The following is a 27,299-nucleotide window of genomic DNA, read 5'->3' as shown; positions in this document are numbered from 1 at the left end:
GCTGAAAGGAGAGCCTGCCTATTCTTAGAAGAGTTACAGAGCCTAAAATAAACTGCTTAACTATGTATCTATTACATCTAGATTGATGTCACATCAGCCCTGACAACATGTTGCAACAGGAATGTGACTAGAGCAAAGAACCCCAGGATTTCTGCAAGCTCCACTTCGCAAATATTTTTGAAGTAACATTACACACAAAAAAACTAACACACTCTACCCAAACATTAAAACACAGGGTGGGGCTTTTTTTCCATTTATTCTTCTCTCTACGTAAATGTTGATATTCTTTCTAAAGCAGTTCTTGCCAGATAACTAATACTAAAAACCAGATCATCAACCACCACACTACAAAGGAGGAAATCAGGGTAAGGAAGGGAATTACACTAGGAATTCTTTGTCATTAAGCAGAATCCTATAATTTTGCCATCAGAGTCAATACAAGTTAAAAACAGGTAGTGCAGTTTGAGGAAAAAAGATAATACAATGGGATCTAGATAATAATTGGGTAATAATGGAAGTTTTTCATCTGAGTAAAACCTTTGAGTCCAGTCTAGGACACTTAATAATTGTGAGTAGCTCATTATTTATGGATAAAAGCTCCGTTCTGTTTCAAATATAGACAGACACTCATGTCAGGAAAAGGCACACTTGTTGACAATATTAACAGAAGCAGCAAGGATCAAATAGACAGGGAACTTTCCCCTCATTTACCAAAGTGCTGCTGCTCAGATGGGGCTGCAGTACCCTGACCACTCAGTGCCTGGAGCTGCTGTTGCTGATACATACTCATTTGTACCTCAGAGAGAAAAAAGAAAGGTAAGCTACCTTCAGTGCATGCTGAGAAAATATGACACAGAATTCCACAAGATCCTGCAAGAAACTCTGCTGGCAACATGTGAAGAGCAATAAATGTTTCCTGAACTCTAAAAAATATTAGCAGTAGTTCTTTCAAGAATACAACTGTTCCTTCATTTTAACTATCAAAACACATTCATATAATACAAATAAAGATTGTGAAGCATTCTCAGACATACTGAGAATTGACATAATGCCACATAAAATCCATAATCCATCTAAGTACCATACTATGTCAAGAATATATTCCAGTTTCAACATTCAAATTACTTACAAAATACAAAACTAAAACATGTCAACTAAAAATGTATTCAAAATGCCAATAACTAACCAAAATTGCAAAAGTAAAACCATTGGGAAGTCTGACTGTGCTACATGTAACATAACCTTTGGCCAAACCCTGAACACTGCCCTAAAGGCTAATGTATTATAAGAATCTACACAGCAGGAGCATTTACTGGGTATTCATGTTCTTTGAAAAGATGAAAACTAAAGTTTAGTTAACAATTCGCCTCTAAAAAGCTAGTTGCGATTTCCTTGGAAATGTGAGGAATTAACACTTGTTTTGGTTCCAGCATTTATTAATTTCCCAAGGAAAAAAAAAACCCTCCAGCAAAAGCATTACCTTTTCTTAGTCTCAGGAACTATTTTTGGATTATGCTGTCATCCCACAAACTGACAGGACAAACTTTCAAAGGCCAGCCCTGCCTTATGTCACCACTTTTTAGTAACACTGGCCTTGCTGTGCCTTCACTAACAGAGTTAATAATCCTTTTGAGTCAAATTCATTAATTTTTTAGGGATTTTCACATTGTGTTTTTCAATTTTAAGAAGAAGTCAATTAAAAAAAGGGAAGAAAAAAAAAAAAAATCTCTTCTTGAAAGGAAAAAATCCACCTCCCAAAAGCAGCCCACTGCCACTCACTCCATTTCAGCCATGTCCCCAGTTTGCTGCCTGCAACCTGAACAGTCCCTACACACCCACTCTTGGAAGGTGAAGTCTTCACGTTTTTCTGCTACCTTCATCCAGTTATTGTAGTTCTTTTTTGTTACTGACATCAGCCAAAAATCAAGAGCTGAAATCAGACAAGATCCTTATAACAGCTCAGTGGGATTTTTGTATAACAGGAATTTCCCCAAAGCCAGTTTGTCTGAATGTTTTCCTTGTGAAATCTTGAGTTTATGTCTCAAAGCAGTAGAGTCAACTTTTTGTTGACTACACATGAATAAGAAGTTACATTATCCATTAACAGGGTAAACTATCACAAGCAGAGCAACACACTTAAAGAAATCCTTGGCAGTAATCCTACTTCCAAGACAGACCTATACATTTGTTCAGGAATAGCCAGGAAGAAGTGCTGTCAACCAGCCCTGAAAAGGCTCTATAAACAACATATACATGAATGATTCTGCTGGAACATGAGCAACAAAATTATCCACTATCTAACAATGGCTGAGATGCTGGAATACTTGAAGCTTTATGCAGAAACAACCTCTTGAGAATAAATAGTTGGAAACAAGAACAGCATCAGATCTACATCAGTTAAAACAGAAGAGACTTGGAGGCTAGTAACATAAACTTATGAGGAAAAGAGTCCATTAGAGCATAATGATAAATATTCTTATTTTCATTAGTCTTTTGAGAACTAGACTAGATGACAGTGACAGACTTTTTTTATTACGATTTTCTGGCTCTGACTCCACAAGTGCCCTGAAGCCAATCAGCTTGTACTATGATTCAAGTTACAGATTTTTTTTAAAACATAAATAACTAAAAATAATCAACTAAGAAAGACATAAAACTCACCAGATATTAAAAAAAAAAAAAATTAAAAGCTGCATTTTTTGAAAGAAATTTTGATCTCAAGATGAAAAACACTAGAATCTACAAAAAGTATGTCAATAGTTTACCTAGTCTTGATACAGGACTTTGAGCATCTAAAGATAAAAAGATGCTTTGGGGAAGTAACCAGGAGAGAGGTCTTTACCTACACTTAAGAGACCTCAAAAAACTGTCTTCTGAAATAAAAGGCAAGATGGTTCTGTTCCAAAACAGAGATCATTACCTTCTGCTACCATTTTATAGCCATCAGACTAGAGCATATTTACGGACCTGCATAAGCTAAACCTGATGTAAACAGGTTTATGTCATTTATAAAACTACAGGTGTGAAGACTTCTCAACTATGCCAGACCTGTTTCTAAATCTTTTTAATTATTTTAAACGTGACAAAAATAGGCTCACTATTGCTTATCCCTGATTTAAGTTCACATGCAGTTCATATGAACTGTGGCACATGAATAGTTGCCACTCACTTGCTTCCATTATCTTTCCAATCTCACTGTGAGCTCTGAGGGACACCAAGCAACCAACCACCAGCAGATTTTATCTGTCAAGACCAGGAAGGAGGGGGTGCTCAAGTTTTGCTGATCAGTTTCACCAGGGGAAAGAGAAAAAAAAGAAAACAAAGGAAAAAAACCCCACCCTACAGTCAGCCTCAGACATCTGAAACTAAAAGACTGTGCTCAACTGTTTTACATCTGGAAGGTTTAAGGACTCTACAGCAGTATCTTTCAATAAAGCATGGCATGGCAGTAGTAACAAGGCAGGCTGTTGCCAGCTCTACCAACTTCAAGAGAGCTATGGAAAAACAGGCTTTGTTCTACAGAATAAGCACATACCTCACTGTGTTGTGTATTTCTTATCCCCCACTGGTGCCAGTATACCCACTGAAATGAGAGACAAGTGAAATCATAGTTTCTTTGTTTCACTGTTCAGCACAGAAAAAAAAAAAAAGAAGTTAATAATCTATGAATTGAGAGACTGAAATTGCACTAGGAGTTAAATCAAGTCATTATGCATTAAACCAGCTATCTTCTTCCTTCTAGTTGATTCGAACCTTGCTTAACTATCGAACCACTGTCCATACCCCCAGGAGAGGAAGAGGACAGGAGCTGAACTGTGTCCAGGTGAACTCTATGGTGAAAAGTGTCCCCTGGTCTGGGGACTCCTACTTATCAGGCAGGTAAAGAGCACTGGCTACATAAAATTCCCCAAATCATGAGTGTGTCTCAATGCAAGCTTGCTATGATTTAAAAACCAGTGTATAAATGGAAGCAAAATTACAACTGTCGTGACATTTATTTTCTAAGTAGTAAACAGGAACAGGCAAAACCTAGCTGACAAAGTTAATGCTTACGTGTAATAATACAACTTTAGATAAGAATATTCTGAAATAAATACCAGTCAAAGCCACTGCATGTGCTACCGCTTCAATAAGGAATTATTGCTGTGTCATAACCGTGTTAAAAAAAAGAAATCACAAAAATATCGAGGCAATGTTTACAAGTTGCATGATTACTTTAAAGGTAATTATGTAGCTAGAACACATGACTCGTATTTCCCTATGAAAGGCTCTCTACTTAACGGGATTAACACACTATTGATAGCTAAATTCCACTGCCGGAGGCTACTGTCAAGTCATCATTTCCAGAACAAACCTATAAGCTATTTTCTTTATCCTCTGTGCAACTATTACAACAAGCTCATCATGAATTTGCTCCCAGAGTGCTCTTAAAAAAAAAATGCTGCAAAGAACATTCAAGAGATGCATGACACAGGATTACCTGTTCGAATGAAATTAGACTGTACACCAGGTTGGAAAGCTAAATGGATTTTGCAGCCAATCAAGAAATCAACATCTAATTTTGCAAAATTATTTTTGTGGTGTTTTGTTTGGGTTTTTTTTTTGTTTAAAGTTTATTCAATTTGATGCTCTGAAAATGGACTATTGCTTAGAACTCAACTCCCAGACATTTTTTAGAGCAAATCCAGCTCTGCATTCTCAACAGACATTTCTCATGAAAATGCTTATGTTTTTCCTATCAAAAGGAACACCCAATGATACCTACTCTCACTTTCTCCACCCAGTTCTTAACACATGTGCAATACGTAGGAGGTTTATTAACACAAATAGAAGGTATCTAAGAAAGCACAGAATTAACCTGCCCCAAAAGAACATTTCTAGCACAAACAGTCCTTCAGGGTCATGATACTGAAAAACACGGCCTGTCCTGTGCTGCTCACCTTTGCTGAGCCATCCCTTACCCCTCCACTCCTGCAGCATAGCAATGCAGAGGAAGACCAAGGAAAAGGAACTCCTGAGCCCCCCCATTTTCGTGCAATCACCAAAAGCCCTATCAATATAAATCAGAGCCCTCTTTTCTGTTAATTCACTTGCATTTGCAGCATCTAACTATGATAATGAAGAAGCAAACTTAAGGTGGAGTCATAGGTTGCTCCTACTATGCTTCACACACACAAACCACCCTGATTTTAACGTTAGATTGAGTAGCAGGGACAAAACAAACAACAGGAAAAAACCCAAATTGTTCCAAACTTTGAATTCTTAAGTCTACTTCCTGCCTCCTCTCCCAGCAGCACTGTTTCCTGATGTAACACCGGGAGGGAGACAGAGTACAGGCGTTCCTAACAAAGGGTCCTGAAATGCGTTTCCTGTGTGACCTGCCCTAGGTGGTCCTGCTGTGGCAGGGGGGTTTGACTCAATGATCTCCAAAGGTCCCTTCAAACCCCTAAAATTCTGTGATTATGAGATTCTGTGAAATGTCCTTATGAAGGGCCGAAGGGAGATATCCAAAAAGATAAAAGTGCACAAGGAACACAATCCAAAGAAAACATTTTTATTTTAGGGATAGGACACACTGATCTGATAGCAGCAGACAAAGGATCCAGAAAACAAATTACAGTTCCCTGATTCTGTATAAAAAGTACTACCCTACCGTACTCAGAGATGCTTAGAAACTGTCATTAAATCATCTTTCCACCACAGTTTACCCTATTTTCCTGGGCTCTCGACTGGCTCAGCAACATCCGCTGCCCGCGATCCCATTTCAAAGCGTTGGTCACTCATGCAGTAAACTTGTCTGTTGCACCACAGAGCAGCTCCTCATCAAGATCTCTTTAGACAACAAATACAAAATCTATTTCATAAAGCACAACTGTGGACTTCTGCCTGCTGGCTGTGGCCCTGCCAGAAGCCTATGTCTTTCAAGAAAGAAACAATAGAAAAAAAATAATCACAACAACAAAAGGAAAAGAAGATCCATAAAACAAAACAACCTCTAATGTGCTACTAGACACAAAAGGTGGGACCTAAGGAAGTTAATGGGCTCAGAGTGCCAGCAGCTAGGAGAATATACTTGGAACTGTCAATAAAAATGTACCTCCTTTGCTGCTTTGGCTTTGCTTAGGCTTTCACTATTGGTCACTTTCAGAGACTGGATACTGGCTGATCATTCAGAGCTGGTTTTATACTCTTTATTAGAGGCTCATGCCTATGTTCTGCAGCCCTTGGCCTCATTCTGCCTTTTTCTGAATGGGTTATATTAGATGGAGGAGAAAGAATGAGATCAAGCAAAAGAAGAATCCCTTTTCACAAAGGAAAGTATCTTGTACTGACATCACCATAAAATACATTTGCTGTTTCACAGGAATGCATGTCTACTATTTCTATTTCTGTAAATTTTATCAAGAACATTACTCCTAAGTATGCACTCATCAGTAGTGCAAATTCCACAAGTCAGGTCTTAAAGCATGACAAAGTTTTCACACTTGTCTTAGGCAAGTCACACATGAGCCCAATGAAAAAAAAAAGAGACTACAGCTAATAGAAAAAAACCAACATTGAAAATTTAGTTTGGCTATAAATGAAAGATACAAGGATTAAAAGATCTTCTTTAAAATTCCGTTTAAATTAAAAGCTAAATTTCACAAAGAATAAACACATACTGTGTTTAACCACATAGATTAATACCCAGGGAAATGGCTTTCAATCCCTTTCAGCTACCAGTTCTTTAGTAGCATGTAACAGTCTGTTCAATGCAAGAAAAACAGCTGTAAGTAAAGTAAGTGACATACTAGTGATTTAGAAAGAAGAAGAAGGAAAAAAAGGTATTTTGACTTGCAAAAGAAAATACTCTTAATTGCACATAGTCCCTTTTCATTCCTACCTCTTCTGCACACTAAAAATTCTACTGTGCCATGTTGCCTCAAGTCGGCACGGAGCGTGGGAAGGGCCCAATTGCATAAGATGTTATTAGGGCAGCAAAGCTGGCTACTTAACTGAAGATGCTTAAATACTCAAAATAATTACACGGATTAGCCAGTGACTTTCAAACCCAAGAGCTGCCTACCTGCAGCATAATGAGGAACTGTTCAAAACCACTCTCTCCCTGGGTGCATTCTGCCCTAGGTATCCGTGCCCCCAGGGCTGACAGTGGGAGATGCCGAGCCTTGGGTGTTCACCGTGTTTACCAGAAAGAATCGGAGTTACCCTGTTCCCAGTACTGCCCACACACTTCCAAGTGATAGAAGGATTCCCCAACCACGGAACTAACTACAGTGTATAAGTAAGGTAAGTATGTCCCCCCGGAAAAAAGTTAATTTACAAGCACAATTTATTTTTCCTTCAGAGCAGAGGAGCAGGAACTTGAACTCTTAGGACTATCTAGCAGTACTGATATCCCTAAAAAGGCATCTCAAGATGCTGCAGTTAAAAGACAGTGGCCAGAGGAAAAATGTGAAGAATCCCACATGGCAGTCCTTCAGATGTCAAGCACTAGAGTGTATGTTAGAACAATCTGGGCTAATTTTAATTTTTCAGATCATTCCTCATAGGCTCAGACCTACAGAACTCTGGTACAAAATACTACGTACTAGTTGAAGCAAGAGAGACATAATTATAAATACTTGTTTCTAGAAGTGGGGGGTAAAAAAAAGATGAAAAAACCCACAACCACAGGACCCTGTTCCCAGTACTGCCCACACACTTCCAAGTGATAGAAGGATTCCCCAACCACGGAACTAACTACAGTGTATAAGTAAGGTAAGTATGTCCCCCCGGAAAAAAGTTAATTTACAAGCACAATTTATTTTTCCTTCAGAGCAGAGGAGCAGGAACTTGAACTCTTAGGACTATCTAGCAGTACTGATATCCCTAAAAAGGCATCTCAAGATGCTGCAGTTAAAAGACAGTGGCCAGAGGAAAAATGTGAAGAATCCCACATGGCAGTCCTTCAGATGTCAAGCACTAGAGTGTATGTTAGAACAATCTGGGCTAATTTTAATTTTTCAGATCATTCCTCATAGGCTCAGACCTACAGAACTCTGGTACAAAATACTACGTACTAGTTGAAGCAAGAGAGACATAATTATAAATACTTGTTTCTAGAAGTGGGGGGTAAAAAAAAAGATGAAAAAACCCACAACCACAGGACAAAAATTAAATAAAATACAGCAATGCACTGCCTTGAGAAGACAATCCAAGAAGTACAGGTGTGTATATAGCCACAGTCATCTTTGCATGATTCTGAGTGTGCATCTTCCCATTTCCCAGTATATTTTCTTGGGTGCAAGGTATCTTTTGCTTTTGGGGGTTTGGGGCTTTTTGTGTGGTTCCTTGTTTCTGTTGTTGGGTGGTGCGTTTTTTGTTTGGATTTGTGTTTGTTGAGGGAGAGGGGGAAGGGAGAGTTATGAGTGTTTTGGTTTTGTTTGGTTTTGTTTGTTTTTGGGGTTTTTAAACAAAGTTCCTGGTTCTGTGTAGTTTTTCTGTTCTTGCAGTGGCAGTGCCAGTAATGAGAAGCAAGCATTGAGCAATGAGCTGGACAGAGAAATAAGAACACAGGCTCTTAGCAAATATCAGGAAATTATTTCCCCTCTAGAAGTCAGGAAGCTTTTCACACATTTCTCCACAAGTCTTTGCGCCAGACTGTGCTGAAGAAGAGAATCTGCTGTCATGTCACACAAATGTGAACAAGCTTATCAACAACCATGGGATTTAATTATACTTTACTGTTGCAGTTTTTTCAGATTTACACTACTTCTCTTCCCAGACAAAAGTCAACAACCCTAGATCTATCTCTATTTTGCTTTCTATAACATGGAAGAGCTACATGCATATTGTTTAGCCAATCCAAATCTATGCACATACTGACTAGCCAGATGGCTACTGCAAAACAACAAGGATAACAACCAACTTCTTCTTTTTCCCCTTGCAGAAAACATTACTTTGACTCTTCCCTCTGCTCTGCAGCTGTGGTTTGTACTGCTGGTCCTGGCACCTTCAGGACTTTTATCTGCTGTCAGATTTGCTTTGAAACATTTGAAACCTTCAGCAGTATCAGGACAAACGCACACTTACGCACACTAGGAAGTCAGCAAAAAACCCTCAGAAGTCTGCTCTGAAGCTTTTTCCAAAAATCTCCACTAGATTAGACCCACCCAGCAATCACCTTATTTCTTATTGCAGGAGTTTCTTGCATTACCACCTTCAGACAACTGTGACTGCAGGCAACCAAATGTCCCCTCCAACACGCTGGTCACAGTCCATCTTCCAAACGGTTGTTTTTACTTGTCCTTGCAGGTTACCACTAGAAAGTTACAAATGCAACATACACAGAGAAACTCAGATTTACCTGCAACCACTGTATAAAGATTAATGAAAAAGTCAAAGAAAGCATTCAAAAAATGTTTAAGAGGAACTACACTGGCACAGTCTTGTGCAAAAGAAAAACTAAGCTGTATCCCTATAACTTAAGAACTGAAGAATGAATCCACTCAGACAACAGCCATTAAACTACAGAATACTTGTACTTTCTGATTTGCAACACAGTAGCCTGTGTACTGCCTTTCATTTTTGCTTTCACCTCAAACCCTGTAAATTGCTTGACAAAACCGAGTTGGCTCACATAAGAGAATTCTTTCTTAAGGCACAGCTAAGATAAGGGAAAAATGCTTGAAAACATCTTTATAAACTTCTGAAGAAAAGCTGAAAGCAAGTAGACTATCAAGGGCAAATGAGTTGTTACACAAGCTTAAGACACACAAGGGATGCAATTCATGAACAACAAAGACTGAGGGCATGCATGAGCATAATACAGGGCGTGGGGATGCATAAGTAAAACATAACCACACCACCAAATATATATAGCAGCCTTTCATGTTATTTAAGCAACTAGAAATTACCACACTAGCTTTCTAAAAGGCACACATTTTGTTATGTAGCCCTGGGTTCCCCAAGGGGCATGCATTAGCCCCACTGCTGCCCTGGAGCAGAACTGGAAGCAATGAGGGGGTCCAGCCCCACTCCAGGCAGGTGGGTTTCTGGTTGTTCCTCCTCCCACTCGAGCACCACAGTGGTTCCCATTCACCTCTGTGCCAAAGCATAGGGACTTCAGTTCTGCAGGAGCCACCCTGAAGGTGCCTGAGGAGCCGCTCCCTGGGGCACATTTGAGCATGCCACCAGCAGACTGCATCACCTGCTTCCAGACCAGCAGGAACATGGCTGCTGCCAGTTCTCATCCCGGCCAGGACTCAGCCCACCTCCTCTACAGCATCAGCCTGGCACTCATCATCAGAAACATGTGGAAATTTTTTTTCACGTAAAATTTTTTCACAGCAAGAGTGGTCAGACACTGGAATAGGCTGCCCAGGGAGGTTGGCAGAGTCACCATCCCTGGATGTGTTTAAGGGTCATTTGCATGTGGTCTTGGTGGATATGGTTTAGGGGAAAACTCCGTAGAGTAGGGATGATGGTTGGACTTGGTGATCCCAAGGGTCTTTTCCAACCTGAATGATTCTATGATTCTAAGAAATCCAAAACAAGCACCATGCACAAATTAGAAAGTGACAGATCTCCTGGATCGGGGGGGGGAGCAGCGCTAATTACAAAGGAATTTTCTTTTAGTAGAAGATTAATTCTGTCAGTAAGGGGGAGGAAGGGCTAAGGCTACTGTTCTGCATTTGGTATTCCTAATTGATATAACTGTCCTCTGTGAAACAGCTGAAAGTTGGTACAGTTTATTTATCTTATGACCTATATGTAGTGGTTAACCAAACTATTTAACAGGTATTACACCAGCATTATTTCATGCAAGCCTGCAAGAGTCAGCCAGTGGTCTCACCTAAGCTTGATCCTCCATGCACACAGAATGAAAATGCTGAAGTCTGAAAAAAATAGGTAAAAAACAGGAAACCACATACAGGCATGATCTCTATCCAACCCAGTAAACCTGCATTAAATATAAGACTAAGTTGTGGGGTTTCTATTTTAATTTTACATCAGATACCACTTCATTTGAGTGAGGGAGGGAAAGTAATTTGATATTTGCACACATGCTAGTAATGATGCTACAAATAGAAATATAAAGAAAAAAGTGTTTCTCATAGGTAAATGCTTAATATTCATAACCAATGTAACCTCAAAACAACCAGAGATTAAGTGAAATGAAATTAGCACTAATTAGGTCTAGGCAGTCCTGAAGTCGCCTTTTAGGAAGGTGAGTGCATGGCTATAAACTGACTTTCCCAAAGAGCATGTGGCACCATTCCACAAGCAACCACCTCTGCAGGACAGTAAGTCAGGGGGCAGGCTGGAGTACTGAGGCACTAAAGAGATACACTAATTCCTGATTATTCTTCTATATGATACTCCACAGTGTTGCAGGTTTTTTTCCATAGTTACCTATCTGCCAGTTTCCTAACTGTTTTGGTAGGTTTCTAACAACCAAACAACTGTTGCCTACATTAAACACTATGTTAAACAGCAAAAGTACACACAGCAAGACAACACTATGGGCATTAAGTGGTACTGGTCATGAAAAAACAGGTCTCTATCAACACAACGACAGAAGAGGCTCATACAGTTCATCTACTGGTAAGGCAGAAAGTCCAGTGAATTAACAGCAAAAAAACAACTTCAGTATCAACGAAGCACTCCATTGTTGTTAAGTGCTTCTTTCTACAGAAATCACACAGCATAATCAGACACACATCAACTTTAACTACAGAACTTTCACAGCTCCTTTACATGTACAGGAAAGCTTTTGATGCAAGAATGCTTTTTTAGTAGATGTTGTTGAACTAATTCAAGGCAAGATGAAAACCAAAGCATAGTCAGAAGTCATACCATATAATCTACAAATTATATCCTCCTGTTCTACTTTCTAGGACTCTTGTAACCAAAAATGCTGAGACACTCTGTTCCAGTTTTAGATACTGTTCCAGTGAGAGAAAAGTGTCCAAAACTGGTTGCATGTCCACACAACACTGAGCAGTGTGATTCTTTCATGATGAGGATGACAAATACATCAGTACACAGACCCAGTACTGCCAGAAACAGAGAAGCCACTTGGAGTTCTCTCCAGCCCTGCTGGCACCCACAGAATTACTTCATCAGGTCCTTCTCTAGAGAAGCCAAAGATCTATGGTACCACAAGACATACCCCAGAGGTCACTTTACTGTGTCCAAAACTTGGTCAGGCACTTAAAATGTTTTAAGTGCACCTCAGAAATAATTCTTATGGTGGGGGGCCACAGGTCTGTGGAAATATCATTGAAAATTTCAAGGTGTTAAAAAACCCTTTTAACAAAACAAGCATGGCCAAATAGAATGCTTTATATTAAGAAATACACAATAGAACTTGAGCTAACACAGTACTGAATGTGAGAGATTAATTTTCAAGAATGAGAAAAATTACCCAGAGCTATTAGTAATTAAACAACACTTAACAACAGACCTTTTTGGCAAGTATCATTAAGTGCTACTACCAATTTGCAACGTCCAGTGTACTCTTAACAACTCAAACCAATTTTTTAAAAAAACAAAAAAGTGAAGGTTTTCAGCTTATGAAACCACAGTTTAAAAGTTTCATGTAGTGTTACATTTATATAAAAGCCATACACATAAGTGATGTAATACACACAGTTTTTCAATAGAGTTACGATGTGCACATATCTAAGAGTTATTAGGGAAGTAAGTTTTATTAAAAGTAACAAAAATAATAACGAAGAAAGTTCCTATTAAATTTCTAGAATTTATTTTGGACAATTAGAAGATATTTTAAATTCACATTAGTTTTGAATGTGCAACATCAAAAAAAGATACAAATTGTGTTCTATATGCATTTAAATACACTCAAACAAACACAGAATGCTGATATTGTTGCTTAAGGAACTATGGGGTTTGTGAGGCCTGGTTTTGGTAGTGGGGTGCCTACAGAGCTGGCTTCTGTGAGAAGTTGCTCAAAGCTCTTTTTCCAAGATCAATGATACAAACTACACTTGAAACAATAAAGCACACTCTCATGAAAGATTTCATAATGAAGCGTTTGATGTTTTTAAATATTTTTAACACTTAGGAAATGAAGTAAATCCCAATGTATTCTGAACGACTGGTTATAAGAACGTTCTCAAAAATATCCAATATGGCATTCAGAACACTGATCAAAATTCAATTAGGTGCACTTCTGAGTCAAAGGAGCCCAGTAAAGAGATATTTTTGACAGATTGCTGCACTGCCCTGGGACAGCAGAAGGATTTTTAGCATTTACAAAAGGGAAAATGGCAACATTTACTATAGTGCTTAGACTGTAGAACAAAATTCCAAATGTTTGGTTTTTAGCATCAAGAAAGCTTCCCGTGCAAGCAACTTCACTGCCTACATCTCAGTTTCACACATAGCACAACTGGCAAGCTGCTCTATTTCTCAGCTTTAGATGGTTTTAAATATGCTGGGCCCAGCACAGCACCCTCCATGAAGGTAAGAGCCCCATGGAGAATTCCACGCCAGTTTAACAGAGGAATGAAAATAGGTTTGACTTGCCTGCTCTGAAGATGCTTTGTGACTATCTTGCCCCCTCAAAGAATAAGGGCTTCATAGCCAAGCTCCTAGGCTGCTGCAATGCAGGTAATAAAATGTATTTTACAGAATATGTAATAATTATTATTGCTAGAAAATTTCAGATACCACACATTATCAAATAAGCTATTTTCAATAATTTATCCTTGAGGTACATATTGTGCACTGAGAAAGACATTTTGGTCAGAATTTGTAATTTATCTTTATGGCTAGTAAACAAAGATTAGACTTTCAGGAGCACAAGGAAATGAAATTAACCAACCCAAATGTATACTGAATTTACTACCATTTAAGTAGGCCTCCCCTAAGAAGCAGGGACACAGTTGATTTTCCATTGTTTAGCAGGCTAATGGTCATACTTTGTTCTTCAGACACGGGAACTGAAGTCCACTTGCTCATAAAATGCCATACAACAAGCTGGAAAATACTGCTTCACCTTGTCCATCTTCTGTGGAGGATCAGTAGTACCAGCCTGTGCTTCTGCCCACTTCCCACAGCAGAGCGCATGGCACAGAGGCCACAGCATTGCCCCTTCTCCCACATACATCACACTTACGCATGCAGGGAGATTCAGGGTTCAGAGGGATAAAAAATATTTCACTATTCACGTCACCAGCACAACCCAGTCTGCCTAAAGGCTCACCTAATCACACACAAGTACTACCTACTGGTTTAAGTTACGTTATGTTTGCCCTTTAACCAGCTGTTGCTCTCCAATTACCAGCAAACCAAGTTTTTTAAGCAAAATGACGCTTCACATACTCTTAAGGTAACATCACAGTTTCAAAGTGCAACTGCTTTAAAATCTTATCTGTGAAAAGCTTTTGACTTGCTTCCGCCAGTTCCCTAAGCCAGTTCTCCTCCATTAGAAGATACTACCAAACAAAACAAAAAAAGTCCCTCCAAAAATATTAACTGGAAATGTAGGATCAAGGACCTTCAAGCATACAGTAGGAAATTTGACAATATGGACTTTTAGGGTAACTTATTTTCACATATGGAATTTTAATTTCACTTAATTACATCACAAATGCTTATTTTTATGTCAGACACTTCTAACACTTTCCCACACAAGTCAGAATTCACAAAAGGGGTTTTTTTTCTTGTCACTGTTTTGATTTTTAATCACAATAGTATTTTGTTGCTGGTTTTTATCTGAACCAGCACAAGTCTTACATGTTCAAAACATGCTGACGTGATCTCTCTGCACTTGTTCAACTTGCTTGATTTTTAGACCAAGGGAGGCAGTTTGCCTTCTGCAGCAAGTGGGCTGAGCCCCCAGCTGTGGCACAACCCCTCCCTTTCACAGGCTGTGTCAGCAGAGGAGCAGCTCGGCCGATCTTTGTGTACTGAGCTGTGCAGAAGACCTCTTCTCCCACGCGTCTGCTTCACCCCCTTGTGTGGGTGCTGTGAGCTGAGGCAGAAGGCAGCCTTCACCCACAGGACAGCTCTCCTTCGAAGACAAGGATGCCAGGTGGAAGAGACAGGGGCTGATGCAAAGGTTTCGTTTTCAATCATGCTGATTTTCAGATCCAGCACTACTTGCTCTTACAACAGAAATACACAGCCATCTTTTCAAAACAAGCACAGTGGAAGCAGTCAGACACAATATTTACAAATACAGCATTGTAGCTACCACTGGTATTTTCTGCAATTAAGATACCAGATATATCTACACTTCTGTACACACAAGATGTATGATGAAGAGATCTGTGCCATAAATATCACTGCAGTGAAAAAAAGGATCACATTTCAATAGATCTATTTTTATGTGTGAAAAATAAAAGCTGCTTCCCAAAACTTTAGGCAGGACAAACTTAGGTCTATCGTTCAACCTCAAAAAAAAATGAATTGCAGCTTCTGCTCCTAGGAACAGAGGGTAAGGTATTAGACACCATGTTATGTCAACAATAATAATTAAAACTACATTTGTTACCAAACAGCTATATAAACATGGAGTTATGATGAGCTAAAATTGCCACTCTTGAAGGATACTTACAATTATTTATGGTTAAGTCCTAGTAATCATTAAATAGCAGTTTAAAATGGGAAGTTATTTAAACAATTATTTAACACTATGCAAAAAGTGGAAACAAAATCTTGCCAAATCAATAAAGCAGACACAAGCCACAAAAGCTTATCTTGACATTTTAAGTTGTTTCCTCAGATAAGAAACCAGCAGTCACAGCCCTGCAACTTTTAAGGGGGGAAAAAAATGGTTAAGTGTCCGCATTCACTTGTAATAGCAATTCCTTACATTATCAGGACTCTTTTCTTATATATACTACTGACAGTAACCATGCTCACAAGTATAGCAGCTGACTTTGAACATGCTGACCTTGAGCAAGCAAGTGACCTTAGCAGCATGTACTTCTGGCTTATTTCATTGCAACAGCGAAACAGCCTCACCATCTATAGTAGTCTAGAGCCTCTGGCCACCACCCCTGACTATTTTAAGATATCCCAATACACTTCAGTGATGCACAGTTCAAAGTGATAGAATAACATCTGCTAGCATGTTGAAGTGCAAGTTGTTTACAGAGGCATTTTTAGCTTGTTCTCATACTGTGCTTCCCTAACTGACAGAAAACTCTATTAACAGAGCTTTGCTTCTCATTTAAACATCTAAAACCCGAAATTAAAAAAAAAAAAAAAAAGGCAAGAATTTTAGGCATTGTGGGAGAAGAAAAGCCAAGATATCCCACTCTAGGTAAAGCTTATTTAGAACCTTGAAGTATGTGACAGCAATAGGTGGACTTGAAAAAGCAGTTGCTTCCCGAGATGGCAATTTTGCACGACTTCTCCCCTTGGTCTTCCCTATAAAGAAAATCTGTACTAAGACATGTTCTTATTTGTGTACAAGTTTTTTACTGGTATTTGAAACATATGTAAGATGTATGTTGATCTGATATTAGGAGAACATAATAGACAAGTTACTTGGATGCAATGGCTGTTACCCAGCTGTAATAACCCACCCTGCCAACAAACTAAACCTACAAAAAGAAAACACTCAATTTAACTAAAACACTCTAGGGAGCTACTGGCTGCCTGTGTTCTTTGTAGTCCATGGAATTACATGGACTCCATCCAATCAAGTTAAAGGCCAATGAGAAAACAAGCCTCTCCAGGAATTTACAGCCACGAGAATTTTTTTTTCTAATTTTGAAGAAATGTGTGTAAGTAAGAGGGAGAACAACAAATCAAATACATTTAATACATTTGAAGGGGCGCAAAAATAGCATAAACTGCTGGTGGTTCATTCTGAAACTAAGAAGGAAGGTGAAGAAGTCATAAATAAAAAGCTGTTCTAGTGCAACAAGACTCAGAGAATGCACACAGCCCTTGCTACTGCCCAGCTCATGGGCAGTAATTAAACCACAGAACTCAACTACTTTATTGTTCCAAAACCCTTTGAAGCAGAAGAGCTCACACCAGATCAAATCACTCTTCCAAGCTGCAGCAAAACCAACTGAATGAGTGAAAGCCATGTCAGGACCTCAGGACACAATTATTATCACTCTCCCTGAATCCTCTCTGATCCTTCCTGGGAGAGGAGGGCAAGAGGAAAAGAGGGAGAAAGGCCTGCTCTTCTCCAAAAGGACTACACCAACAGTGATTTTTTCTCTCTCTCTGAGCTCTGCTGCAACATTAGTGACATTTGGCATTTTGTCTGGAACAACCCTGTTGATTAGCAACTACCCTTAGTTGGAAGGCTGGAGGGAGGGTATCACTGTCTGATTCAGGAATGAGTTGACTCCACTGAATGCATCTCCTCACATCATTTGCTTTTCCTTACGAGTACACTGCTGAAGAACTAGGATCATATTTTACCGCTGTCACCAGCAGAGCAGAAAAACATTTCTAAGCAATGAGTGTCCCTTGATAACCAGACACCTTCCATTCTGCCAGCATCGCTCAAGTTGTCCATCAGCCTACTGCAGGTTCAACTACTGCTTGGAGCAACCTGGTCTATTGGGAAGTGTCCCTGCTCATGCAGAAGGGTTGAAGCTAGATGATCTTTAAGGTCCCTTCCAACCCAAACCATTCTGTGATATGATTCTATTATAACTGTTGAGGCAGCTACACAGGCAACTGGAACAGCAACTGTTCCACTGCTTCTAGAGATTGTGCATAAAGGAGCATACAATGAAATAACCCACTCAATCCTATACCCACCATGGTTACTGTTAAGTCCATATCAGAAAGATTTACTGAAGTTTCGTTTTCAAAATCCTCTCTTTTAGGAAGACAACCTTGAATCTAATCAATATGAAAGTGATTCCCCTTGAAAAACAATTAAGCAGTAACTCCTCCCAACCACAGCAAAACCTAATATTCAAAGCTCTGCACACATGAGCCCTGCTACAGCTGTGACTTAAGTGACTTACACTCAATGTGCAATGCCAACACAGCAATGTGTTTTATGAGTTCACCTGGTGTTACAGCCAAGCAACAAGTAAGAGAAGAAAATTACCAGAGACTTCTTCATTACCAAACCCTACCACACAGATGTTTACCATTAGATGGAACTGTGCATCCTTTAATATGTTTTACTCACTCTGAACAACAGCTGAACAGTACAGACAACAGCAACATGCAGAAGGCATCGCCAACTGTCATGTGGGTGTTAGTCAATGAGTAAAACAGAACTCCTTAAGCACTGGTGTTGCACACAGCTATATCAAAAAGGGGAAGTTACACACAGGTTTCAACAGAAGTCCCTTTGGAAAAAAGCTCCTGGAGGGAGTACCAGAAGAAACGTCAGCTATGAAACTAGACCAAAAGAGGTACTTCAGAGGTACTTCTGAACACAAAATGCCAGCAAAGCCTTGCTTCTCATGGCAACAGAAAGTAACTCCTCTCCCTAAAGTAGATGGGCAGGACAATCCCGATCATTTCAGATCACTTGACTCTTCTTGGAGGTTAACACTCCTTGGACCCTGCCAGTTTGAAGCCACTCTTCTCACACCTGCTTCCTTAAATAGATCTAACTTCAGGACAGGGGCAAATCAAAGAAAAATTACATCCCAAGGGGAACAGCATGCCCTGGGAAAATTCCTGCCCTGCTAGATGAGCACAAGACACCAGACTTTGAAATAAAATAAATACGTTGATTCCCCTCCTCTGCAGCCTGCACCATGTGATAAGAGAAAAGAAGCTTCTGATTTTTGGATGCAACTCTCCCCTTATTGTGATCTGGGGCACAGCTGACCCAAAGGACAGTGACACACTTATCATACCATTTCCACATATGGCAAAAGCTTGATCACCTATGCTGTGCGTAAGGGGTTTTTATTTTCAAAATGTATACAGTGCTTAGTTATTTACCACTTAGATCACTCTAAAAGGTCAACAGTCTTAACATGTGAGGCCAACAGAAAAGAAAAGGCTTCAAATACCAGATCTCTCTAGTCCACAGCTAATAAAATCCAGACCAGCATAAAAACATCATGTGAGCACAGACATTGTCTTTCAGCAAAAGACTATTCAAAATAACATTTCATCTTTAAAACAATAAAAAAATAATAATCTATAACTTCAGGTAGTGTACTGTCATTAGTATTTATTCATATCCATACTCCAATTTCTAGCAACACAGAATAGCCACGAGTTTCCAAAAGGTAATGAAATGTCAAAAAGTATGTTTACAGTTGTTTTAACCATTTTCTTATTTTACTTCCTCTTTGCTTGACAAAGTTGAAACAGAAACAGGAAAACATCAAATCACAATCACTCCATTCAGTTTGTCTCAATTTTTCTGCTTGTCTACATCCTTCTCAAATTTCATTTAGTCTTACTTTTTATGATCTCTTATCATATAAAAAATACTGCAAAGTCTCCACTAGTCATTATTATGTCACTGCTTCTTCTGCTACAGATTAAGTAAGGTAAATTAGCCCATTATCTATTCACCTGGCTGTATAACATTTCCTGTCTTAAATCCTAATCCTCTTATTACTTATTTTTCCAATTCATTACTCACTTCCTCTTACAGATGGAAAATATTGATACTACCATTCAAGATAAAAATCATAACATTAGACTTGTGGCATTCTCCATTCTCACAATAATTGGCTCGTGACAATCCTGTGAGAAGGAAAATAATAATTTTTAAAAAAGCAGTGATGAGATTATACCAGATCTCTCTAGTCCACAGCTAATAAAATCCAGACCAGCATAAAAACATCATGTGAGCACAGACATTGTCTTTCAGCAAAAGACTATTCAAAATAACATTTCATCTTTAAAACAATAAAAAAATAATAATCTATAACTTCAGGTAGTGTACTGTCATTAGTATTTATTCATATCCATACTCCAATTTCTAGCAACACAGAATAGCCACGAGTTTCCAAAAGGTAATGAAATGTCAAAAAGTATGTTTACAGTTGTTTTAACCATTTTCTTATTTTACTTCCTCTTTGCTTGACAAAGTTGAAACAGAAACAGGAAAACATCAAATCACAATCACTCCATTCAGTTTGTCTCAATTTTTCTGCTTGTCTACATCCTTCTCAAATTTCATTTAGTCTTACTTTTTATGATCTCTTATCATATAAAAAATACTGCAAAGTCTCCAATAGTCATTATTATGTCACTGCTTCTTCTGCTACAGATTAAGTAAGGTAAATTAGCCCATTATCTATTCACCTGGCTGTATAACATTTCCTGTCTTAAATCCTAATCCTCTTATTACTTATTTTTCCAATTCATTACTCACTTCCTCTTACAGATGGAAAATATTGATACTACCATTCAAGATAAAAATCATAACATTAGACTTGTGGCATTCTCCATTCTCACAATAATTGGCTCGTGACAATCCTGTGAGAAGGAAAATAATAATTTTTAAAAAAGCAGTGATGAGATTAAAAAAAAAAAGGGGGGGGGGAAGAAAAAACCCAACCAAAACCCTCTTCATTCACTTCTGCAAAACTTCTTTGTGGGCTTTTTTTGAGTATTCAACATAGGCCTCCTCAGATATTGGTGGGCACATGCTTTCCATTGAGAAAGTGTAAATCCTATTCTTGAAAATGACCATGGTGTAAGTTCACAGTGCTGCCAGAAATAACAATTTCTCCCTTCTCCCCAGACCACCCCTCTCCCTCCTCACATTGGCACAGGCACTTGGGCAGCTCTGGGGTGAGCAGAAGGAAGGCCAGGGTTAGTTCTCACACCTGGAGCAGGGCTGCCCTGGCACCACAGGGCTGAGCAGTGGCATCCCGATGCCATGGGATGCATCCCATGCTGTCATTTGAGGGCATTTCATACCATCCTTTCCTAAGACCTCTTGATCACTAAACAATAATTTAAAAACAAAATGCTTCGTTTCATACCTTTGTCCTTAAAGTCTTAGGCCTAGCTGAGTGCTGTTTGCACATCAGAACAGGCCAGGTTCACGTGACATCAACATTAATGGGATATTTCCCACTAAATACAGGGATATTTCCTAGGTAGAAGTACTGCACTGTGCCTGTCACTTAGTAAATCAAAATCTCATGCACTGTCATCTCTAAACAGACAAGGATCCGCAATGGTAAGAATTACAGGTAAAGCATTATGACAACACACACAGAGCTTGCACAAAAACAGTTTTCAAAGATGTACAAGAACAGATGGGATCCCACTAATAAAAGAGGTGCTGCAGGGAACAAAAACTTCTTAAAAAAAACATTTCCAATTGGAACTCTAATTGGATTAATTTAGCTTCAAGCTTTAAATAAAAATTTGTTTAAATTAATGCTTTCTTGCTAAGTAACCTAAACAAATGCATCACACCACTGACCTTAAGTGAAGAAAAGAGAAAAAAAGAAAAGGTATTTCAATGTCCCAGCTACGGCTTGATTTTTTTTTTAAAGGGTTTGTTTCAACCTGCCATAGTCAAACAAGTCAGACCTGCGCTATCACTCCCACCCTTTTCTAGTACAAAGGACATGTAAGTACAGTTACATTTTATGAAGGAGCTCCTTTTTGATTCACAAGTAGAATCTCTTCCAAAATAAATTCCACCTTGACACAATATATTGTCAGATTATTGAGAATATTTTCAATCTTCTTTCAGGCTTTTCGCTTCAAATTTACCTGGTACTATCTAGTTTGAGACCTTCTGAAACAAATCCCTGTTTTCTGTTATTATTTACACTAGTCAGGTGCTTCCAAAGCAGTAAAATGAAAGTCTGAGAAACTGAATGCCAAGCTACACAAAGTTAATCTGATTCACAGAACTGGTAGGGAGATGAGCATCAATGATGAAATCCAGCATACTGGAAAGCATTTCAGAAGTTAATCTTCCCAAAGTGAAACTTTTTCCTGACAATAATTTTGAAGTATAGCATCTTTAAAAAAAAAAAAAAAAAAATTCAAGTCAGTTCCAAAATTATCATAACCAATACTTAACATATATAACAATAAAGCTATTCAAGTAGCCAGATCCTAGCTTTTTTTTACGTCCTTTTTTTCTTCCAAAAAATACTGAGTTAAATGTTACTTTATAGAAGGATTACAAAACTATCCAAGATAAAAGAATATGATCTTCTACTGAACAGCCTGAATATTTACAAAGCACTTACGTGCAAGTTAGTAACTACGGAATTTTAGATGCACATGTTGTATGAGTCTGCATGAGTATCACACAACGTCACTGAGCCAAGACAAACATAAACACCCATGAGTTTTATTCTTGTGAGTGTGGGGAAGAATATTTCTTAATGCACATCCGCAATGAACCCCACTTACTCAGACTTCAGTGCATGTAAAGCAGTAGAAGTATCCAAAATGCAGACAAGATGCCAAGGAATTGCACACTGACCTTGCCAGCATACAGACCTGCTCACTCCAGTTAAGCATGACAAAGTTCCATACAAAGTATAGATGCAAAGGAACATGAACCCAAGTAAAACAAAACTACAGCTAAAAGTTATATGTAGGCAACTGAATAAGCACAACACTACTGAGCCATCTGAAACAGAAAAAACAATTTGAAACTAGTTAGTGGAGAACAAAGTACTACAATAGAACCACCCAGCCTGGCTGCCTACAGCCTCTCCCTTTGTCAGTTCTTTTGGAGAGAGGAGGGAGAAATGGCAATAGTTCACAATAATCTGTAATTGCTTCAATAAATAAAAAGCTAAAATAGGCAAGGAATTATTCTTAGACCAAGCATCTTGATTATCTGCTGAATTATGAATTTGTACAGAACAGCTGATGCTAAGACACTGTAGTTGTCTAGAACCTCACAGAATTCATGCCACCTTTTCAAGACTCACCCATTTTTGTCCTGAGGGGCCCCAAAATACTGCATCTTGAGTGGTGAACAGCTACTACACCAAAATGCCTCTCAAGTTACTTAATTTCTTATTTCCTCTCATGCACATTTTTGTATAATGTGGGTATGCATCAATCCATATGGTTTCCCAATTTAGTTTTCTGTTGATTAACTTTGTGTGGTTTTTAAACCCTTAGCTTTGGTTAGTAATTAAGCAATAGAGAAATCCAGTTGATAAATTAGAATATTTTATAGGACCACTGTACATGAAGTGTTCTTGTTTACAAGCTACAGGCAAAAAAAAAGTTAGATTCTCTTGGCATGAACTCCAATCACTAATTTCATCAAGCTTAGAATTGCACAGCACAAGTTTTCACTTCCAGCATGAATAGCTGTAAAATATTTAAAATGTTCTTCAAATTACTCACTGTCCTAGTTTACTAGCTTTTTACTGAAGACAGACAGGCAATACACAGGACATACTAATGCCAACCAAAGCAGAACTGGAAAAGGTCTTCAATCAAGACAAGTTTAGCTTATAAAGAAAACAAATGAACCTCAGATAGTAAATATTAATAACTTTTAAGTGTTATGCAGATCACATAACTATGAAAAAAGGACAAAAAAAAAAAATTTCACCAAAAATATACAACCATTTTAGAAGCCCACATAGAATACAACGATTTACCAAAATCACTTTAAAGACCTGCCTGGTATCACCTAAACATTCAAGTATCCTTTCACTAGAAGTTCACTGAAGTCCACAGCTGCTGAAGGCACTCAAACAGAATGGAGTTTATAAGAATGAGGCAAAATATTTACAAGTGCTGGAGAAAAATAAAGGCATTTACACGATCTTTGGCAACAAGATGTAAAATATGGCACTTCTAGCATACTGTCCAGCTGCTTCCAGAAAAAAAAAACAACAAACATCATGCTAGGAAGGCAGGAAAGGCATCCTAACCAAGCAAGCGAAAGCTTTTTTTTTTTTCTATTTTCCTTTTAAAAAGTCTCATCAGAGGTCTCAAAATAACAGTCAGTGATGACTTCAGAGTGCAACACAAAACATACTTCTGGGAAAAAAAAACACTATAAAAACATTAAAAGCAATTAGTTGTATTGAAAATTGTAACCAACTACTTAGTCTTAGTATGGCCTACATTCTTAGATGGTCCTTATGTTTTCCAAGGTATTCTTATTATACATCTGAAAGAGCAATTATTTAAGCCATTAAATTTCATAAATCCTAATACCTTTTCCATTAGAAGTTAAAAGCGAAGTAAAAGACACCTACCTGTAATACCGAGATTGTAAATAGGTTGAACAAATAGTCTTTGATACATGGCTGGCAGACCCAAAGTCTATTACTTTAACCCGATAAGGCTGCCGAACAGGATCCACCAACATAATGTTCTCTGGTTTGAGGTCAGCATGGATTAAACCCAGACTTTTTAGTTTTTTCAGTGCAGTGGCCACCTGTTGCAGAATAGGCCGTATTACTTTCAGTTGCAGAGGGCTGAATTTGTTTTGTTTCAGGAAGTCGTATAAATTCTGTTCCAACATCTCAAAAACCAGACAAGTATGGTTACGATGCTGAAAGCATTCATAGGCTCTCACAAAGTTAAATTCATCAGCATTTTCAGTACTCAGTCTCGCTAATATGCTCACTTCTATTTGTCCTTGGCGTGCATATGAAGGATGATTCTTCAGGATTTTGATTGCCACAATCTCATTTGTCCCCCTTTTCCAGCACTTCACTACTTGTCCAAAAGTCCCTCTCCCAAGGAAATCAAGAACCTCATAAGTGTTTTTCACAGAGCACAATACCTCATGCTGTACTAACTGGTAATCTCCATCTCCGCTTGTACCACTTTGCTTCGAAGTTGCAGCTGTTGTCACAACTGTCACGGGGTTTCCTACGTTGGTTTGCAACATTGCAGGCAGGATGGACAGTTCATCTACAATCTGCATCGTGCTGTTTTGATTATCTAGCTCCTCACTCTTACGCTTCAATCCACATCGCTGGGGTCCTTCCAGGATATCTGATCGACTTCCCTGCGTGCCAGTCCGAGGTGCTTCCAACTGAGCTTGCTGCGCCCGCGCTGCTAATGCTTTTGTAGCACCTGCAATACTTTTTAAAGCAACAGCATCTGACTGCAACAAAAAGTTCTGTCCTCGAGGTCTGTCAAATGGATTTTTAGTCTGAAAGAAAGTACTAACCCTGTGGGGAGGAATTCCAAAGTTTTTACCATTCACGTAGATTTGCGGGTAGGTTCTTTCGTGGTACACGCAACTGCTTGGTTCTAGTTTGAGTTTCTTCACACTACAAAAGGCACTTGACTGGGTTTGATAAACATATGGTGGATAGACCAAGACTTGTGAGGCCATACCTATGGAGAGAGAGAGACAGCGAGTGAGAATCCTGCACTCACATTTCCAAGCTTTGCTTGGAAGGACATTAATATATTTTCCAAAAGTAGCCTACAGTTATTTCATATTTAGTTTCTTATGGCCAATAGCAAGGTCCTCGTGCCTCACCAGTGCACATAAAAGGTTAAAGCAGCAGGTTAAAGCAGTAAGTGCTTTTGCTGGTTGCACAGGGCAGGACTGAGACAGCCTGCAGTAGGCCACTATTCATAATTTTTCCACTGAAGAACTATCTTTATGCTATTAAAAACTCAGCTTTCATTTTAAAAACCCCAGCATTTCCACATACAAAAGCATTGTAGTGTTCAGCAGCATAAGTTAAATAACCAATTCAAATATTTATCAATTATGGTGTAAAATGACTTAAAAGCCCTTGTGAGCCAATGCTACCAGTTACACGAAGTACCTGACCTATTCACTGTAAGCACCATTTAGCTTCTAAGAACAAATAGACAAATGACCCAAATGTCAAAGCTCAAAGAATTTCACCCTGAAAAAAGGGAAAGCAATCGAGCTGGGGTCCAAAATACCTCAGGCATGTCTGTGCCTTCACATAAACAACTGCAACAGTGTTTCTGCATTCACATAAACAATTGCAACTTTCCAAGTAAATTAAGATAACAGAGAAATCTAATCCATTCACAAAAGGCAAGTGCTTTCTGTAAGTTATACACCATCCCATTGCAGAAGTTTGCATATCAGTGACACAGTTGTAAGAGGGTAGGAGGCACATATTATTTTCTCCCCCTTCAACTCAGATATGCCAGTTTCATTAGTTGGGCCATAGAAGACCTGCACTCTAAGGTAACCTGTTAGTTTAACTAAGTATAACATTCTACAGAACGATACAACACCTTCCTGCTCCAGATCACCTCTAAAAACTGGGATGATCATTATACATAGAGAACTCACAAGGACTGACTTCTCACAGAAAATTTCTTTTCAAGTGAATGTGAAAGGAAGAACAAGAATATATTTTTCTAGAGGTATTTTCTATATTCAGTATATTTTAACATTCTTTTAAATATTTTTTTCTGCCACCACAATCACTTCCTTGCTAAGAGAGAAGAGAAAGGTAGCATGAAAGAGTATGCATTATTTCAACTTTTGAATTCTCAGTAAGGCTGAAAACAGAATTTCAACCTAAATGACTTCACCTTCCCCGAGGCCATCACGTTTTGAAAGGCTACGCCTGCACAGCCTCTCAGAAATTAACACTATCACCTCAGACATTGGTAACCACCAACAGTTTTGCGCAAGAGGAGGCAGTTTGCCAGTCCAGGAAGCCCTCGAGCACAGCAGCCCCTTTCTGCATATCCTGTGTGATGGTGCAGGATTAGTCCTGCTGCCTCCCCAAATTCACCCTGATTCATGACACAAGCTCTGGGGAAAGCAGAGCCACAAGACAATCCAGGGCCCTGTTCCACACCGTACCTCCCTTTCCCAGACACAGAGTGGACCATGTCAGCACAACATTGGAGGGAAGAGGACAAGGGCAGCAGCACCTGGCCCACGTGTAGGATGAGGAATCTCAATTCCACCTCAAAATGCACAGACTCCATCTCTCAGATGCTGTACCTTCCAGCTCTCCTCTCTGCACTGACCCTGCTGTGTCCCCCCCCTTCCAGACCTGCCAAACATCAGCCTTAAATTTTACGTCACATAACATTAAGAAAAAGGCACTGGATGGACCCCAGTGTAAATAACTACAAGGTTTCACAGAGTTATGACTTAGACCAGCCCAATCAGCTCTAGATGATTAATTCAGTACCAGTAATACTTTCATTAAATGACTTTTTCATACCAAGCACATGAAAATTCTGGCAATAGGTATTTAAATTGTAGATGAGTCACATAAAACTTGAGCCAGACATTGCAATGACTCTGATCAAACAAAAATTAACCAAATGCATGGCATAATTATTCCGAAACTGTGATTTGATTTATGGAAATTAGCATTCAGACATCTTAAGAGTGATTATTTTCATCACGCTATCGCTTCAGTTTAGCATCCTATAATGGTTTTTGCCCCAGCAGT

At 38.8% G+C, this 27,299-nt stretch overlaps 1 protein-coding gene across 1 annotated transcript in view; it reads right to left on the bottom strand.

Annotated features, from left to right (window-relative positions):
* The window catches only part of HIPK3 (homeodomain interacting protein kinase 3), a 57,864-nt gene extending 32,642 nt beyond the window's left edge, over positions 1-25,222 (bottom strand). The window contains exon 1 of the mRNA XM_010004259.1: positions 24,129-25,222. Coding sequence (XP_010002561.1) covers positions 24,129-25,222 — 1,094 coding nt within the window. The remainder of the gene's footprint in view (positions 1-24,128) is intronic.
* Between the last annotated feature and the right edge of the window lie 2,077 nt (positions 25,223-27,299).

The sequence above is a fragment of the Chaetura pelagica genome, unplaced genomic scaffold (genome assembly GCF_000747805.2).
Source record: "Chaetura pelagica isolate M959 unplaced genomic scaffold, ChaPel_1.0 scaffold119, whole genome shotgun sequence".
NCBI classification, from domain to species: Eukaryota; Metazoa; Chordata; class Aves; order Apodiformes; family Apodidae; genus Chaetura; species Chaetura pelagica.
The sequence above is the reverse complement of the archived record's forward strand: the minus strand, read 5'-3'. Positions and strand labels throughout refer to the sequence as shown.